The sequence below is a fragment of the Conger conger genome, chromosome 12 (genome assembly GCF_963514075.1).
Source record: "Conger conger chromosome 12, fConCon1.1, whole genome shotgun sequence".
In the NCBI taxonomy this organism is placed as follows: domain Eukaryota; kingdom Metazoa; phylum Chordata; class Actinopteri; order Anguilliformes; family Congridae; genus Conger; species Conger conger.
In genome coordinates, this window is record NC_083771.1 from 5,363,765 (window position 1) to 5,379,538 (window position 15,774).

The 15,774-nt window shown below is 52.8% G+C and overlaps 1 protein-coding gene across 2 annotated transcripts in view; it reads right to left on the minus strand.

Moving 5' to 3' along the window:
- The window catches only part of notch1a (notch receptor 1a), a 40,129-nt gene that overhangs the window by 10,031 nt on the left and 14,324 nt on the right, over window positions 1–15,774 (minus strand). Inside the window, exons 5-25 of one of the 2 annotated variants that reach the window (XM_061262426.1) lie at window positions 14,309–14,431; window positions 13,770–14,003; window positions 13,105–13,260; window positions 12,620–12,805; window positions 11,885–11,998; window positions 10,254–10,367; window positions 9,919–10,152; window positions 9,610–9,720; window positions 8,110–8,302; window positions 7,218–7,363; window positions 7,002–7,115; window positions 6,070–6,189; window positions 5,765–5,917; window positions 5,265–5,493; window positions 4,295–4,496; window positions 3,930–4,083; window positions 3,503–3,687; window positions 2,906–3,038; window positions 2,279–2,536; window positions 1,441–1,553; window positions 720–1,291 (exon numbers count right to left, since the gene is read on the minus strand). In XM_061262426.1, coding sequence (XP_061118410.1) covers window positions 720–1,291; window positions 1,441–1,553; window positions 2,279–2,536; window positions 2,906–3,038; window positions 3,503–3,687; window positions 3,930–4,083; window positions 4,295–4,496; window positions 5,265–5,493; window positions 5,765–5,917; window positions 6,070–6,189; window positions 7,002–7,115; window positions 7,218–7,363; window positions 8,110–8,302; window positions 9,610–9,720; window positions 9,919–10,152; window positions 10,254–10,367; window positions 11,885–11,998; window positions 12,620–12,805; window positions 13,105–13,260; window positions 13,770–14,003; window positions 14,309–14,431 — 3,844 coding nt within the window. The remainder of the gene's footprint in view (window positions 1–719; window positions 1,292–1,440; window positions 1,554–2,278; window positions 2,537–2,905; window positions 3,039–3,502; window positions 3,688–3,929; window positions 4,084–4,294; window positions 4,497–5,264; window positions 5,494–5,764; window positions 5,918–6,069; window positions 6,190–7,001; window positions 7,116–7,217; window positions 7,364–8,109; window positions 8,303–9,609; window positions 9,721–9,918; window positions 10,153–10,253; window positions 10,368–11,884; window positions 11,999–12,619; window positions 12,806–13,104; window positions 13,261–13,769; window positions 14,004–14,308; window positions 14,432–15,774) is intronic. The other variant, XM_061262427.1, reaches the window with a different exon arrangement.

The window sequence follows — 15,774 nt, forward strand, 5'->3', positions numbered from 1 at the left end:
CCAAAGGAGGAAATGTGTGAGGCGTTGTACTTACACGAGGCTTTGATTTATTCAGCGAGGTGTATTGTCAAAGAACTGTGACGATGATACTGTTCAATATGTAACAGCACTACAAATGATTGGGTCTACTTAACCTAGCTTCTAGCATGTTGTACTCAAACATGCTAAGGGGCTAAAATAGCACTCTACTGAGCTGAACTGCATTAACCCTTTAAGTCCCATGAGTGTAACTACTGTAAAATCCCCTCTCAACCTTATACCTTTTCAACCGATCAAAATGACTGCTATCCTATTGTTTGGAGCCCCCTATTAAAACCGTACTAAATTCTCAACTTTCTCCATTTTCTCAACCGAACCCAAATCCCCTTGGGTGCAGCCACTTCATATTGGGCTTGGGACTGAAAGGTGTAGAGAGAGGTGTGTGTGTGCGTGTGTGAGTGTGAGTGTGCGTGTGAGTGTGTGAGTGCGTGTGTGTGTGTGTGTGTGTGCATGTGTGTGTACATGTGTGAGTGCGTGTGTGTGTGTGTGTGTGTGTGTGTGCGCGTGTGAGCGTGTGTGTGTGTGTGCGTGCGTGCGTGTGTGTGTGTGTGTGTGTGTGTGCGTGTGTGAGAGTGTGTGTGTGTGTGTGTGTGCGTGCGTGCGTGTGTGAGTGTGAGTGTGTGTGTGTGTGTGTGTGTGCGTGTGTGTGTGTGTGCGTGTGTGCGTGTGCGTGCACTCACTTGCACTGGCCCTCCAGGTTCTGGCAGTCGAAGCCGTCGTACAGGCAGCCGGCGTTGTCGCACTGCCGGTCGCACTTCCCGTCGTTGAAGTAGCGCCAGCACTGCAGCGAGGCGGAGCAGTTCTTCCAGGGGTCGTTGAAGTTGAGCGAGCAGTCGCCCCCGTCCCAGCCGCAGGCGTGGTCGTTGCACAGCGAGTCGCAGATCTTGTTGCCCTTGCGCTCCTCGCACTGCTGGATCTCGCAGCTGACCGTGATCTCGGGCGGCGGCGTGATGTCGCGGCCGAACCCCCCGGGGAAGGTGTAGTCCAGGATGTGGCACAGCAGGCCGTTGAAGTTGGTGGGGCACACGCAGTGGTAGTAGGGCGCCTCGGCGGTGTACTCGCACGTGCCCCCGTTGTAGCAGGGGTTGCTGTTGCAGGGGCTGTCGGTGGGGAACTGGCACTCGGGGCCGGTGAAGGCCTCCGGACACAGGCACCGCGGGCTCTTGTTGCCCGAGATGCAGGTGCCGTCGTTCTGGCAGTGGAGGCTGCCGCAGGACTGCGCGTCGTATTCGCAGGTGGAGCCCGTGTAGCCCTGCGGAGGCCGAGAACAAACGGTCAGTCTCTCACCCTCCTGTCCTGGCCCGGCCCGGCTCCAGACCGGGGGACGGGAAGCAGAAAGCTTACGGCCCGGAGCTGTGCGTCACGGTTGTGGCGGATTAGCGTGAGCGGAGTCTAACTCACCGGGGGACACTTGCAGATGAAGCCCTGGGGGGTGTTGCTGGCCACGGCGCAGGTCCCTCCGTTGCGGCACGGTTTGCCCTTACAGCCGTCGAACACCGTGTCACAGCGCTGCCCTGCGAAGCCACGGGTAACACTGCGTTAGAGACGGCGTCCGTCCCACAATAACGAGGCTGTCCACTGCTACATTAGCACACCTCAGTATCGTTTTAAACAGAGTTAATGGACGAGAACAAGGGAAATCAATGGGAAATGGGAGGCCAGGTTATGTTGACGCAACACCAGAGCTGGTGGAGCGACACTTCAACGCCCAATATGAGCGCAGCCAATGTTATCACCATTGACCCACAGATTTGATTCGCTCAGTGTTTATACCAAGCAGGGAAAAGTAATGCGATTGGTTTGTGCAGGTCTGAGGCTGACAGCCCGCTGTATGATTCCTTAAACCTAACAGGGGTTACTTTACATGAGCTAATCAGTTGATGCTTTCATCCACAGCGAGTTACAGTTGATTAGACTAAGCAGGGGACAATCCCCCCTGGAGCAATGCGGGGTTAAGGGCCTTGCTCAGATTGTGTCATGGCTACACCGGGGCTCGAACCACCAGCCTTCCAGGTCCCAGTCATGTCCCTTAGCCACTGGACTACAGGCTGACCCTAAGGCTAACGTTAAGGTGTCAAACTGCAGGCTGAAGAGCCTACATCTCTGCTGTTCTGGATTATTGTGAGAAGCTCGTGTGGGAAGCCCGCCACAGAGGGGCCAGAGCAGACGGAAGACCCCACGAGCGGAGCTCCGGGGGTCGGGCGGGCGTGCAGGCGAGGCTCCGGGTTGCCGTGGTTACCTGTGAAGCCGGTGCGGCACTCGCAGCGGTAGCTGTTGGTGAGCTGCACGCAGTTGTAGGTGCCGCGGGGGTCGCAGGGGTCAGACAGGCACTCGTTGACGTCGCCCTCGCAGCGTTTGCCCACGTACCCCGGCGGGCAGTGGCACTGGTACCCCCCCACCAGGTCCACACACTTCCCGTTGTTGAAGCACTTGGGCTCGTGCGTGACGGGGTCGGCGAAGGGGGTGCAGTCGTCCACGTTGATTTCGCAGTGAACGCCTGCACCGTGGAGGAACACGGTCAGGGTCTCGGCAGGACAAACGCGACATTAATCCCCCAAAAAACTCCGCTTCAAATCACATGCAGGACATGCAGACAGTAATATTTTTCCATTTATTATGTTCAAAAACAGAACATTTTGCTAATAAAGGAGTTTCGATGCCCCAGATAAAAGACTTTGGTGAATATAAATATTTCTTTGTGTGTTTGTAAAAAAATCAATGCCTGTATCCCTCAGGATAGATTTATAGACAGGTGCTGGGCATTGTTAAGCCCTAATTAATGAAGCGTGGAGAGAGGGAGAGGGATAGGGAAAGGGGGGTTGTGCGGAGGTGGGGGGGGGGGGTTGTGGGGGGGCAGTGCCCTGACCTTGCGCTCCGTAGGGACAAGAGCATCTGTAGGTATTGATCAGGTCGATGCAGGTCCCTCCATGCTGGCAGGGCTGGGACAGGCACTCGTTGATATCCAGGGAGCAGTTCACCCCGTGATACCCTGGCACACACTGAGAGAGAGAGAGGGGGAGAGAGAGAGAGAGAGAGAGAGAGAGAGAGAGAGAGAGAGGGAGAGGGAGAGAAGGAGAGAACAGAGGAGTTCAACGGCTGACATTAATCACACATTTCTGTCCACCTGGCTGTTTTGCGCTTTCAATAATTCAAATGCCCGGCTTCCGCAGGAGACCTACATTAACATCAACCTTTCAGCCCCTGTGCAACTGACCAGAGGACAGCTTCGGTCTGGATGCGGTGCAGTTGTTAGCTCCCTGGATTCCAGTCCCAGTGGGGCACTGTATACTGCACTGATAAATACCTCACACTCTCACACTCTCACACTCTCACACTCTCACACTCTCACACTCTCACACTCTCACACTCTCACACTCTCACACACACACACACACACACACACACACACACACACACACACACACACACACACACAGGCTGCAGAGTGACTGGTGGGGCTCACCTCGCAGGTGTACCCTCCCAGGTAGTCTGTGCAGGTGGCCCCGTTCTGGCAGGGGTTGGGGGAGCACTCGTCCACCTGCTCCTCGCAGTAGCTGCCCATGTACCCGGCCTGGCAGCGGCAGTAGTGCGTGTTTCCAGCGTCCAGACACTGCCCCGAGTTCCTGCACAAGTGAGCCACGTCCACGCCTGGAGAGGACAGAGCAACACGCTTAGGACTGCAGGTGAACCAGCCTGGACCATACACAGAACAGTTCACACACATTTACACAGACACACTGACACACAGACATGTAGGCACACACACGCACACACACGCACACACACGCACACACACGCACACACACGCACACACACTTAGGCACATACACACACAGACACATGTAGGCGCACACACAGGCGCACACACAGGCAAATGCACGCACACACACCTTGTTGCTGGGCTGCCACCTCACAGGAGACCCTGGGCACGTCACAGTACAGGCCGGTCCAGACGCTGGGGCACCTGCAGCTGTACGTGGTGCCTTTGTGCCAACAGGTCCCGCCGTTCTTACAGGGAGACGAGTCACACCAGCGCACCAGGTTCTGAGGGGAGAGGGCCAAGCAAAACTCAGCACCAGGGCTTCAAACAGGGCCTTAAACAGGGCCTTAAACAGGGCCTTAAACAGGGCCTTAAACAGGGCCTTAAACAGCCTCTAACAGGGCTTCAAACAGGGCCTTAAGCAGGGCCTCAGACAGGGCCTTAAGCAGGGCCTTAAACAGCTTCAGACAGGGTTTCACCACACCACCCCCGTACCTGGCAGTTGAGGCCGGTGTACCCGTGGGGGCAGGTGCACTTGTAGGTCCCGTAGCTGTCCTGGCAGGTGCCCCCGTTGAGGCAGGGCTTGGAGTCGCACTCGTTGATGTCGTGCTGGCAGTAGCTGCCGGTGAAGCCAGGAGGGCACAGGCAGGTGAAGGTGTTGATGCCGTCCACACACGTGCCACCGTTAAAGCAGGAGCTGGGAACGCAAGCAGAATCATCCGTTTATGAAAAACATGTAGCGTTTCTGGGCAGAGACTTATTTTATAAACCGTTATTTCGCAAAAGCGCTTAGATTTTAGGGTCACTTTCTAAAAGTAATTTCCTGTGTCGTCTAAATCTTCACCAAGTACGAGTCAGGCAAAATCCTTGGCTTTAAAAGCCAGGAACATTTCTTGTGCAAAACCCTGAGCCTCATGCGTGGCACTTCAGCATGCCACCACAGGGGGCAGCAGAGGATTAAAGCAGGTGGAGGCTGACAGAGAGAGGGGCAGACAGAGAGAGGGGCCTGACAGAGAGAGGGGCCTGACAGAGAGAGGGGCAGACAGAGAGAGGGGCAGACAGAGAGAGGGGCAGACAGAGAGAGGGGCAGACAGAGAGAGGGGCAGACAGAGAGAGGGGCAGACAGAGAGAGGGGCAGACAGAGAGAGGGGCAGACAGAGAGAGGGGCTGACAGAGAGAGGGCCTGACAGAGAGAGGGGCTGACAGAGAGAGGGGCCTGACAGAGAGAGGGGCCGACAGAGAGAGGGGCTGACAGAGAGAGGGGCTGACAGAGAGAGGGGCAGACAGAGAGAGGGGCAGACAGAGAGAGGGGCAGACAGAGAGAGGGGCCGACAGAGAGAGGGGCCTGACGCCTGACAGAGAGAGGGGCAGACAGAGAGAGGGGCAGACAGAGAGAGGGGCAGACAGAGAGAGGGGCAGACAGAGAGAGGGGCGGACGTCGCAGTGGCCTGGCGCGGGGGCCTACCTCTCGGTGCAGTCGGGCGTGTTGTTCTCGCAGTGGATCCCGCTGAAGCCGGAGGGGCAGGTGCAGGTGTAGCTGTTGACGCAGTCGGTGCAGTTGGCCCCGTTCCTGCAGGGGCCGCTGTCGCACTCGTTGATGTCCTCCTCGCACTTGGGACCCCGGAAGCCGGGCGGGCAGGTGCAGACGAAGTTAGCCACCCCGTCTTTGCACAGGCCTCCGTTGCTGCAGGGGTCTGGGGGCGGGGGGAGGGGGGGGGGGGGGGGCTGTGAGACTCAACCGACACAGGCAGGGCTCTACTCTAACATTTTCCCAAGAGGCATGTGTACCCCTAAATTAAAAAGGAGCACCCTACACATCAACGATGAGTAGATGTGCTCCTACATTATTAGCACACGTCAATTTTCAGGAGCAAATGGTCCTAAAATGGGAGCACTGTACAGCCCTGGTCACAGGGGCTGGGGGGGTTTCGTTAACGCGGTGTAAAAGGGGAGGGCTGCGCTTACTGGGCTTGCAGTCGTCGATGTCCACCTCACACTTGGGCCCGGAGAAACCCGCCCGGCAGAGGCACTGGTAGCTGCCGATGCTGTTCTGGCAGGTGGCGCCGTTGCGGCATGGGTTCTTCACACACTCGTTTATGTCGATTTCACAGGTTTGACCTGCGCGAGGGGAGAGGTGCGAACATGCACATAAGCGGTCTTGCTGAATCCGCTCTGGCGCCATCTGCTGGCATGTTGGGGAAACTGCATTTGTAAGGACCAGCCCTTTCTGGCCGGGTTAGGAGAGGCACAGAGAATAGAGGAGACCTCACCTTGCCAGCCCTCAGGGCACACACAGGAGAAGCTCTCGTAGTCCTCGGACTCCTGACACACTCCCCCGTTTTTACAGGGCCGAGAGCTACACGGTGCCAGCAGATCTTCACATTTCTCACCTACGGGACATACGTCACACAGTATTTTTAGCACATTATCCGACACAGGCTCACAGACACAAATTGGCCAAAAATACATCCTGATTATGAATGTGCTTCACTTGACTTTACAGATATGGTACATTTCCCTTTTTTCCCACCCAATCCTCCGCAAATGGTGTTTTTAAAAACTGTGCACATTTAACACAATTAATAATACTATCTTTGGACAGCCACACAAGTGTAGTTGTTCCTGGACACACTGTGAGCTTTCTACATTAATTCTGAAAGGTTGCAGAGTTTAATCTCAACCCTGCCCACCCCCCCAGCGCTGGGCAGGAAGTGCACCGTGGTTTCCTGCCATTGTGTAAGCGTTTGCTGTTCTCTGAGACCAGAATCAGGAAGCAGGGAAACAGGAAATGGATCAAGCAGCAGTTCCCACCCCAACACCAACAGCTCTGTATTATTGCAGCCTGACGCCCGTGTGGATTTTTCCAAAAAGACGACATCGAGAATTGAAAAAATCTCTGCACCGGACCGGTCCAAGTGTTTTCTTAAACAACTGAGATAGGAAAGAGAACACCAGGAGAAAAATATTTGCTGGCATTGTCGTAACGAAAGCGCACACGTCCGTACACAACCTCGGAGGCAAACGCAGTCAATGGGAAGTCAATCTGCTGAGGTTTAAGGTTGGCTTCGTTAAAGAAAAACACGACACTGCACTTCCATGCTTTCACTGTGTTCCCAGAGATGTAAAAAAAAAACAAAAAACAAATACAACAGGAACAGAAGCACTGCAGCCGTTAAACATAACGAGAACAAACCCAGCGTACCAGTATAAGGCAGCACGCAGTTGCACTTATAGCCAGCCACATCGTCGATGCAGCTCCCCTGATTCAGGCACGGGTTGGAAGCACACTCGTTGATGTTAGTTTGGCAGTTAGGACCTACGGGCACAAGGTCGAGAGAGCACACGGGTTAGAGGGGGGGGGGGAGACAGGAACGGCGTGGTCTCACAGGAGCACCGTGGGCAGGGTAGGCGTACTGACCGCTGAAGCCGGCCCGGCAGGTGCAGACGTAGCCGCTGGTCATGTCCTTGCAGGTGCCCCCGTTCATGCAGGGGTTGGACTCGCACTCGTTGTTGTTGATGTCGCAGTTGGGGCCGCTCCAGCCCGAGTCACAGAGGCACTTATAGCTGAGAGAGGGAGAGAGATGGCCGCCGTCAGATAACAGTTTGGTGCCGTCTGAGAACAGTTAGGAGTGGCGGTGTGGAATATTTCTGACAAGGAATGAAAAATGTGGAGTACACTTTAAAAAAAATATGTTAAAACAAAAAACTGAGGTATGGTTATTATTGCGTTTTGAACTTGTTTTTGTTTCCATTATGTTTTGTTTTTGTATAGCCTAAGCCTAGTAGTGAAAGGGCTGACTATGTGAATATGTGAATATGTTATGTAGAAAGGGTAGTAATAAGGGTGTAATAAGCTAAAGCTGCAGCCTACACCTTTTCGGTCAATATTGTTATTCATTATTTCTATGTGCATTCATTCTGTAAAAATTGTTAATAAGGACCTAAATAAACTACTACTACTACTACTACTACTACTAGCGCTACTAGCGCTGTACGATAGAAGGAAACTATGCAATATGTGATCGTTTTTTTGAAACATTCTAATATCTTTCTTCTTTAGATAAACTGCCACCATAGATGACAATGACAACAAATACATTATTTCCAACATGCATCTATTGAACAAATTGCACATGAACCACCAATCAGAACGGAACAGCAGTTAAAATAAGTACTAGCAATCGCAGTTCAAGCGATTCAAGTTCTTATGCGATGAGATTATCTTGCACGGTCAGATCTCCATGACGATAAACACGCGCTGTAGCGCGCAGCCCTGGGCGGCGGTCCGTCTCCACGGCGTTGCCACTCACCCGTTGACCTGGTCCTGGCAGTGCCCGTGGATGCAGGGGTTGCTGATGCACTCGTTGACCTGCGAGAGGCAGGTGGCGTCGTGGTAGCCCTCCGGGCACTGGCAGGTGAAGCCGTTGATGCCGTCGACGCAGGTCCCGCCGTTGTGGCAGGGGTTCAGAGCGCACTCGTTGATGTTGATGTTGCACATCGTTCCTGAAAAAAACCAACGCAAACGACATCAGCGCCTTGTGACCGATAAGGAGCCAGGAAGCCTTTCGGAATTCAACCCCCCGAAGCGAAGAGGAAAAACAGCCCCTGCTGGCCGTTACAGGTATCCCCCAAAATGCGGAAACATTTATCGACCGTAATGAAATGTTCTGGTTAGGGTTTGTTGATGGTGCAGAGGGAGTGTTCACAAGCTCAAACTTGAGTTGCAGATCCACATAAGCCCAGAATAATGATGCGAACAAAGACAGCACCAGACGTAACGGTACAGTCCCTTACTGGAGGTCTGTTCACAAGGAGAGAAGGGGAGACCTCCATAGTCGACCAAACAGCGATTAACCCAGTCCTCTTTATTAATTAAAAATGCGAATGGGCGCTGGGTCGCATCATAAACTACAATACACTTTTGTCACAGATTCGAATCCCTCCAGATTCTGAGAAAGAGTGGAGTCGCCGAGGGGGGTGTAACTCTACACACAGGCTTGCAGCGGGCAGAAGAAAGCCTGCATTGAGGGAGAGAGGGGAGCGGGTGGAGGGTGGAGTACTGTAGCCCACTGGCAGTGGCTGGGGTACGAGGCAGGTGAGGTTCAGCCCCCGCCACCCCGCCATTTGCCCCCCAGCCCGCCTCCGCCACCCCACCCGGGCAGCTGAACAGGGCCTCTGCAACTCGATCCCCATGGGAATCGTCCAAGGGGATTCCTGTTCAGGGATTTTTGTGGTTCAATTAGGAACCTTTCATCTTGCGAATTAAAGTTGTCAGAGATTACAGACGCACACTCCTGATGACAACACTGCAAGCCAGACCCCCCACCCCTCAAACTTCCTTTTGGGATCAAGTACCCACAGCGCACAAGATATTTCCCTTTGTCACAAAGAACCAGCAAAACCGGTTTGAAATGCATCATTTTCTACCAGCGGCATAAAGCTCTCGAAATAAAATCTTTTTTTTTTGTCTATGCTCGAAATACTATTCTCTTGAAGCCTCATAATATCAAGCGAGCTTTAAAAAAAAAGAAAAAGAAAAAAAGGTTTCAGCTGTCTTTAAAGCACCAACCAACTTCCCCCTTTTAAAAGATCACCTTTCAAGCTTTTTAAAATCCAGGCTTCATTAAATCTTTTCAGTAAATGAACAAAGCAGGGGCTTGCATGTCTTGTGTGGCAGACTGGAGACTGGGAGTCACTGTTCCTTCACCTGACGCAGGTAAGCCGAGACCAGCCTGCTGCCAAGTCAACCCGCTCGCCACCTGTCGCCTCACACCCCCGAGACCCCCCCCCCCCCACACCCACACCCTCACCTGTGTAACCGGGCTCACAGGCACACTCGTAACCGTTGATTTTGTCGATGCACTTCCCGTAGTCACACGGGTTGTTCTTGCAGTCGTCCAGGTTGGTCTCGCAGTTGAACCCTGAGGGAAGAGGCAAACGGGAACTTCAGACTCTTTCGATTCACAGGACACTTAATCAAATAATTTAAAAGTGCAATAATCGCCACTACATTTCCCACACTGCAATGTTAGAACTGCATGCTAACCGTGCCTGTGTGCAGTGTGCTCAACGTTAGGGGCTGATGGGAACTGTAGTGTTAAGGCAGGGCGTCGGCTCACCCGAGGTGCCCTTGGGGCAGATGCAGACGTAGGCGTTCTCCTTGTCCTGGCAGGTGCCCCCGTTCTGACAGGGCTGGCTCTGGCACTCGTTGATGTTGGTTTCGCACAGGCGGCCGGTGTAGCCGGGCCTGCAGAAACAGGTGAAGGTGGCCAGGCCGTCCCTGCAGGTCCCGTAGTGGCAGGGGTTCGAAGAGCACTCGTCAATGTCCATTTCACAGTGAGGCCCAGCGTAGCCTGTGTAACACAAAAAACGAATGTGAATGTGTTCACACTGCCGCTGGGGAAAGAGCAGAAGACGAAGCGACGCGGGCACATTTAACCGCATCTCCCCATACCTTCAGTGCATTCACAGGTGTACTTGTTGGGCCCGTCGGTGCACTTGGCCCCGTTCTTGCAAGGCGTGCTGGCGCACTCGTCAATGTCCACCTGGCACAGGTTCCCAGAGAATCCTGGGAAAGCAAGCAGGGCGGGAATGATATCCGGGGACTTGCAAAGCTCGGACAGCTCTACGTGGTCCGCTCTCACGAGCCACACAACGTAGGCCACGCCACAGGGCGGCATAGCCGGGAGGAAACGAGCGGAAGATCTACTGCCCCATTCAGGCATCTGTACCCCAAGCTTTTCATGTTCCCTTTCGCTCTTTCAAATAGGGGAGTCTCAATCTGAACTTTTTTTATTTTTTTTTTAGTAGAAGAAAACAAATTCCAAGCCCTTCATAACGAGGAACACCAGACAAAGGCAGAACTGTCTTTTCAAACCCGAAGAGGAGATGAGTTGCTTTCCTTTTGTCCCCCAAACTTTTACATCACAATGTGCGTTCTCCCCACCCCTCGCACGGAACGCCCGACAGAAAGGGCCCCGCTTGACCTCTGACCCCTGTTATTCAAACCTCGGGGAAAAACAAAGTTAAAAAAAATCAGCAGCAGGCTTTCACTTTTCATTAGTTATTCTTATGGTTCACTTTAATTGGGGAGTCTGACACTTAGAACCTCACGTTTTCAATCGCGTGAGGACATGCCCACTACAAATTGCGTACAGCAACTGCGCAAAAATGTTTCAATGACAAGTGGGGTAGACATTTTCACACACAAAATCCAAACTCTCCATATTTCCAAAGTAGTCTCGTTTTGTATTAAAAGCATGTTGAGGGGACCTAGTTTGAAGGCTCCCGCCGGCCTCCTGAGTTGAGCGGAGAGGGATTTTCTCCGGGCCTCAGGGAGGAGAGATTTCCTAGCCGCGCTGGGGGTTTCCATGGATATGGCGCGTACGAGGCTGAATGGAGGGCCGCTCGAGGCTCATTTCCATCTGAAGCCTGCTCCCGGCCTCCTCGCCGAGATTAACCGTCTGCGCGCGCTTTGGTGTGGCGGCCTCCCCATTCAGACCTCCCCCCCTCCCTCCTGAACGCAGCGCGGGAAGGGGCAAGTTTTTTAGGAGTTCATTCCTGCTGCTGTACCCTCCGCATTAATTCCAAGGGATCCCTGAATTCAAAGTCTATCAACTGGGAGAGGCCTGCTCCTTTCACTCATCGCCCCTTTGATCCTCCTCTGGAAGGTCTGGACTATTTTTCCTGGCAAATAACACTGCTTCACTGCCATGGTGATATGAAAGAGGGGGGAGATTAAGAAGAACAATCCTCCTCTCTTACCCCTTCATACATTTCCTTTCTGAGTCAAACAAGTGCCTCTGCGCTGGCCCAGCAGGACCTCAACGCAATCCCAAAATCATCCCAGAGAAACCTCTTCCTGGGAATTACACGCCGTGAAATTGAAGTGTTAAAAAAAAGAAAACCGCAACAAACCTAGTTGGCGGGTTGCTCCTAATTCCCAAAAAACAATGCATTAGTACTTTAGCGTTAGGTCTGAAAATTGCTAACTGTTTTCCTGAGACTGCTGTGTGAATGGCTCAGCATTCCAGATTTGCACAGATTCGGAGTGTCTTGACGTGCGGCAGTGTTCCCCCCACGTACCTGTGGGGCATTCGCATCGGAAGGTGTTGATCCCGTCAATGCATTTCCCGTTGTTCAGGCAGGGCATGGTGGCACACTCGTCGACGTTAATCTCGCAGAACACGCCGTCATACCCTGGAGAAACAGAAATTCAGTTATCATTCAGCAATCACTACCCATCACTTTAGGCAATTTATGGAGCCTCAGGACCAAAATAGGTGGAGCCATCCAAATTCCTAAAATGGATGGAGCCATCTTGGATGTCTGTTCATCGCCGATTTTAACCAATGGTAGAGTCTTTGCTAATGAGATCAATACCTTTGTTCGTTCATGCAAGTCAATGACTGACTGCATATACTAAATCCACCCAAGAGGTTCACAAAGTCACTCTCCTGTTACAACTTATGAGTTTCTCTTCCTCCCCCTCCACCCATCACCTCCCCCCAGTGGTGAAACAAAGGCATTGTCATTACTGTGGAGAAACCAGCCAATTAGCATAGTGAGTAAGGGGGCACCTCCAGTCTCAAAGGATGCTTAGACACAGCCAAAAATAACACGGTCATATCTCACCAAAAGGCAAAAGGAACAGCCCATGAGGTAATAATGGAAATACCCATAGGGCCCATGGGTGAAACCAAGCTAATGGAAATACCTGTAGGGTCCATGGGTGAAACCCAGCTAATGGAAATACCTGTAGGGCCCATGGGTGAAACCCAGCTAATGGAAATACCTGTAGGGTCCATGGGCGAAACCCACCTTGCATGCAGATGCAGCTGAAGCCTCCGATCTGGTCCAGACAGGTGGCATCGTTCTGGCAGGGGTTGGATATGCACTCATTGATGTCCAGCTCGCAGCGGGGGCCGTTGTATCCCTGCATGCATCTGCATGTGAACGAGCCCTTGGTGTTCAGGCACTTCCCTCCGTGTTCGCACGGGTTTGCACCTGAAATGCGTGCAACGCAGTCCTTCCCATCAGCTCCATACAACAGGTAGTGCACACATACACAAGAGCATATGATACTAATATTAAACTTTATCTATACAGCACATTTCAACTTCAGCACATTCACAGAGAAAGGGTGGGATAAACAGGGTTGTGGTTTGAGATTGTTTGTTGCTGCGATTCCCCTCTTGACCATTAGAAGTCCGAAATGACCTATTGTACCATTACATATCTACACCGCTGTATAGTATACACCGTTTCTGGCCTGGTCCTGGCGAGTCTCAGAAGCAGTCTCTCACCCAGAGAACACTCATCGATGTCCTGGCTGCAGGCGGAGCCCGTGTAGCCAGGGGGGCAGGTGCAGATGGCCTTGCCGTTGACAGGGTTGGTGTCGCAGTTGGAACCTTTCTGGCAGGGGTTGCTGATACAGGCATCGTCCAGGTGACACAGCAGGCCTGAAACGGGGGGTAAACAGAGGTCAGAGGTCAGCTGGGAAAGCAGAGGCCTTCTTTCCATTTTATTCCAACCGCTTATTTTTCTCCTCTTTTTTCTTTCTTTCTTTTTCTAGTCCCATCAGGAGAGGCTAGGAAAAACTAAATGAAGACGGGGAAATCGAGAAAAAGTGAATTAGGCGAACCCAATGTCCGTGCTCATTCAAACGTCAGTTCGAGGTCAGTTACAGACACGGCATACGTGTGGCAGTTGGGGAGAGGTGTACCCTCAGGTCGATCATTTATACATCATCCTTCCACAAAGGATGTGCTGATGTTCTCATGCCCAAAGGGAAACGGATAGGGAAGAACATTTAACACGGTTGGAATGTTCTTAAAGATGGCGGACCTTGATTGGTAGGTCTTTTACCTACTCTTTTACCTGCTCCAGGACAGGAGCAGGAAAAAGAAAAGAAGAGGAGATAAAGAAGCGGTTGTAATGAGCCGGCGGTCCAGCGGAAGGGGCTCCTCACCGGTGCGACCGTGGGGGCACTGGCAGAAGAAGGACGCCACGCGGTCGTGGCAGGTGGCCCCCGCATAGCAGGCGGCGCTGGCACAGTCATCGATGTTCTCGCTGCAGTCGTCGCCCGTCCAGCCGTTCACGCACACGCAGTGGTAGCCGCCGTGCGTGTTGTGGCACGTGCCGCCGTTCTGGCACGCGTTGGGCATCAGCTGGCACTCGTCCACGTCCGCCGTGCAGTACTGGCCTGAAGGGGGCGATAGAGAGGAGAGGACGCCGTTTTCAGCCAACTGGGGATGGAGGGAGAGAGCAAGAGAAAGAGAGACAGAGAGAGAGAGACAGAGAGAGAGAGGCAGACAGAGGCAGAGAGAGAGAGAGAGAGAGAGAGAGAGAGAGAGAGAGAGAGAGAGAGAAGAGAGGCAGACAGAGAGAGACAGAGACAGAGAGAGAGACAGAGAGAGAGACAGAGAGAGAGAGACAGAGAGAGAGAGAGAGAGAGAGAGAGAGAGAGAGAGAGAGCAAAGAAGACTCTGGGGGTCGCTGAGGGGTTACCTGTCCAGTCGGGACGGCACTGGCAGTTGTAGGTGTTCACACCGTCCACGCAGGTCCCACCATTCTCGCAGCGGTGTTCGGGACAGTCGTCGATGTTGTGCTCACAGTTCTGACTGGTGAAACCTGTGAAGAGACACCATACAGTCAGAAACCTGCACACCTGCACCCAAATAGAGCCTCTCCTTTCTCACCACCCCGCTCAACACTCAGATGACACCTTCAGTGTAGGAAACCACCACTGCCGATTGCACGTTTCCTGGCAGGTTCGGCTCCTGTAAAGATGGCCTCCCACCACAATGGCAAGCGGCGAACAGGGAGGGGCCTTTAGCGGCCTGCAGACTGAGATTAATATTCAACTCGGGGGAACAAATGACGGCCTGGCTGCCTCTCTGACTGAATTCCAGCACAGGCCACCACGAGACTGGCCTGCGGCAGGTTACCAATTAACCACATTTTTCATCACTAATTAACCACGCCGTCTTCCCACAGACACCATTTCTCATGTCGGGCAGGCTGGAGGGAGGTCTGTACTTTTACAACAGTGAAACGAGGGGGGGGGGGGGGGTGGAAACAAAGCGTGTGTGGTGAATGATACGGTTTCAGAAGACTAGGAAATCATTACTACAGTATGGCGGGGTAAGATTGAGGCAAGGCTCAGAACTTCAAAGGGCTCGTTCTGAGGGAGTTCTGACCCTTGAACGCTGCCAACACCTCATACGAGATGGTCCTTATCAAGAGGGCGCGACTGATAAGGAAATCGGGCCCGTCGCATTTCTAATCAACCACCTGTCCCCTCTCCCCTATCTGCTACATGACACACTCAGCCAGTGTTCTTTTCAGTGCACAGAGAAGACTCAAGGCAGAGCAGCAGCACAAATAACCACAAACATTTTCCTGTGACCGACATTTTCTTAAAAAGACATCAAAGATGACGCCTGTTACTGTAATGAGCATTTTGCTGATGACTCAAGACGAATTATGAAAGTAGGACATCATATTATAGAAATCTTATAAAACGGCATGTTGTTGGTTGGTGGGGGGGGGGGGGGCGGGCAGTGGTAGGTAGGGTGTAATCCCTGAAATCTGTTCATCTAGACAATAGATGAGTTCCTGAACCAATTTAATCAAAGAGACGGAGGTTGAAACAATTGATGACAGGTTTTAACAATGAGTGACTTCATCCACTTCAGGCCAGAAGCAAAAACCTAGGGGAGAGAGTCTATAGTTATTTTATTCACAGCAGTGGAACTGGCCAAAGCTCCAGAACGATCACAGGGATTCTCACGAGAAAGGTGCTGTAGTGTGGCCCTGCATGTGATTTCCGAAACAGAGCAACAGAGGTTGAGGGGACCTCTGTGGCTGTGACTGGGGCCCTGGGAACACAGGTTGAGGGGACCTCTGTGGCTGTGACTGGGGCTCTGGGAACACAGGTTGTGAGGAGCTCTGTGGCTGTGACTAGGGCTCTG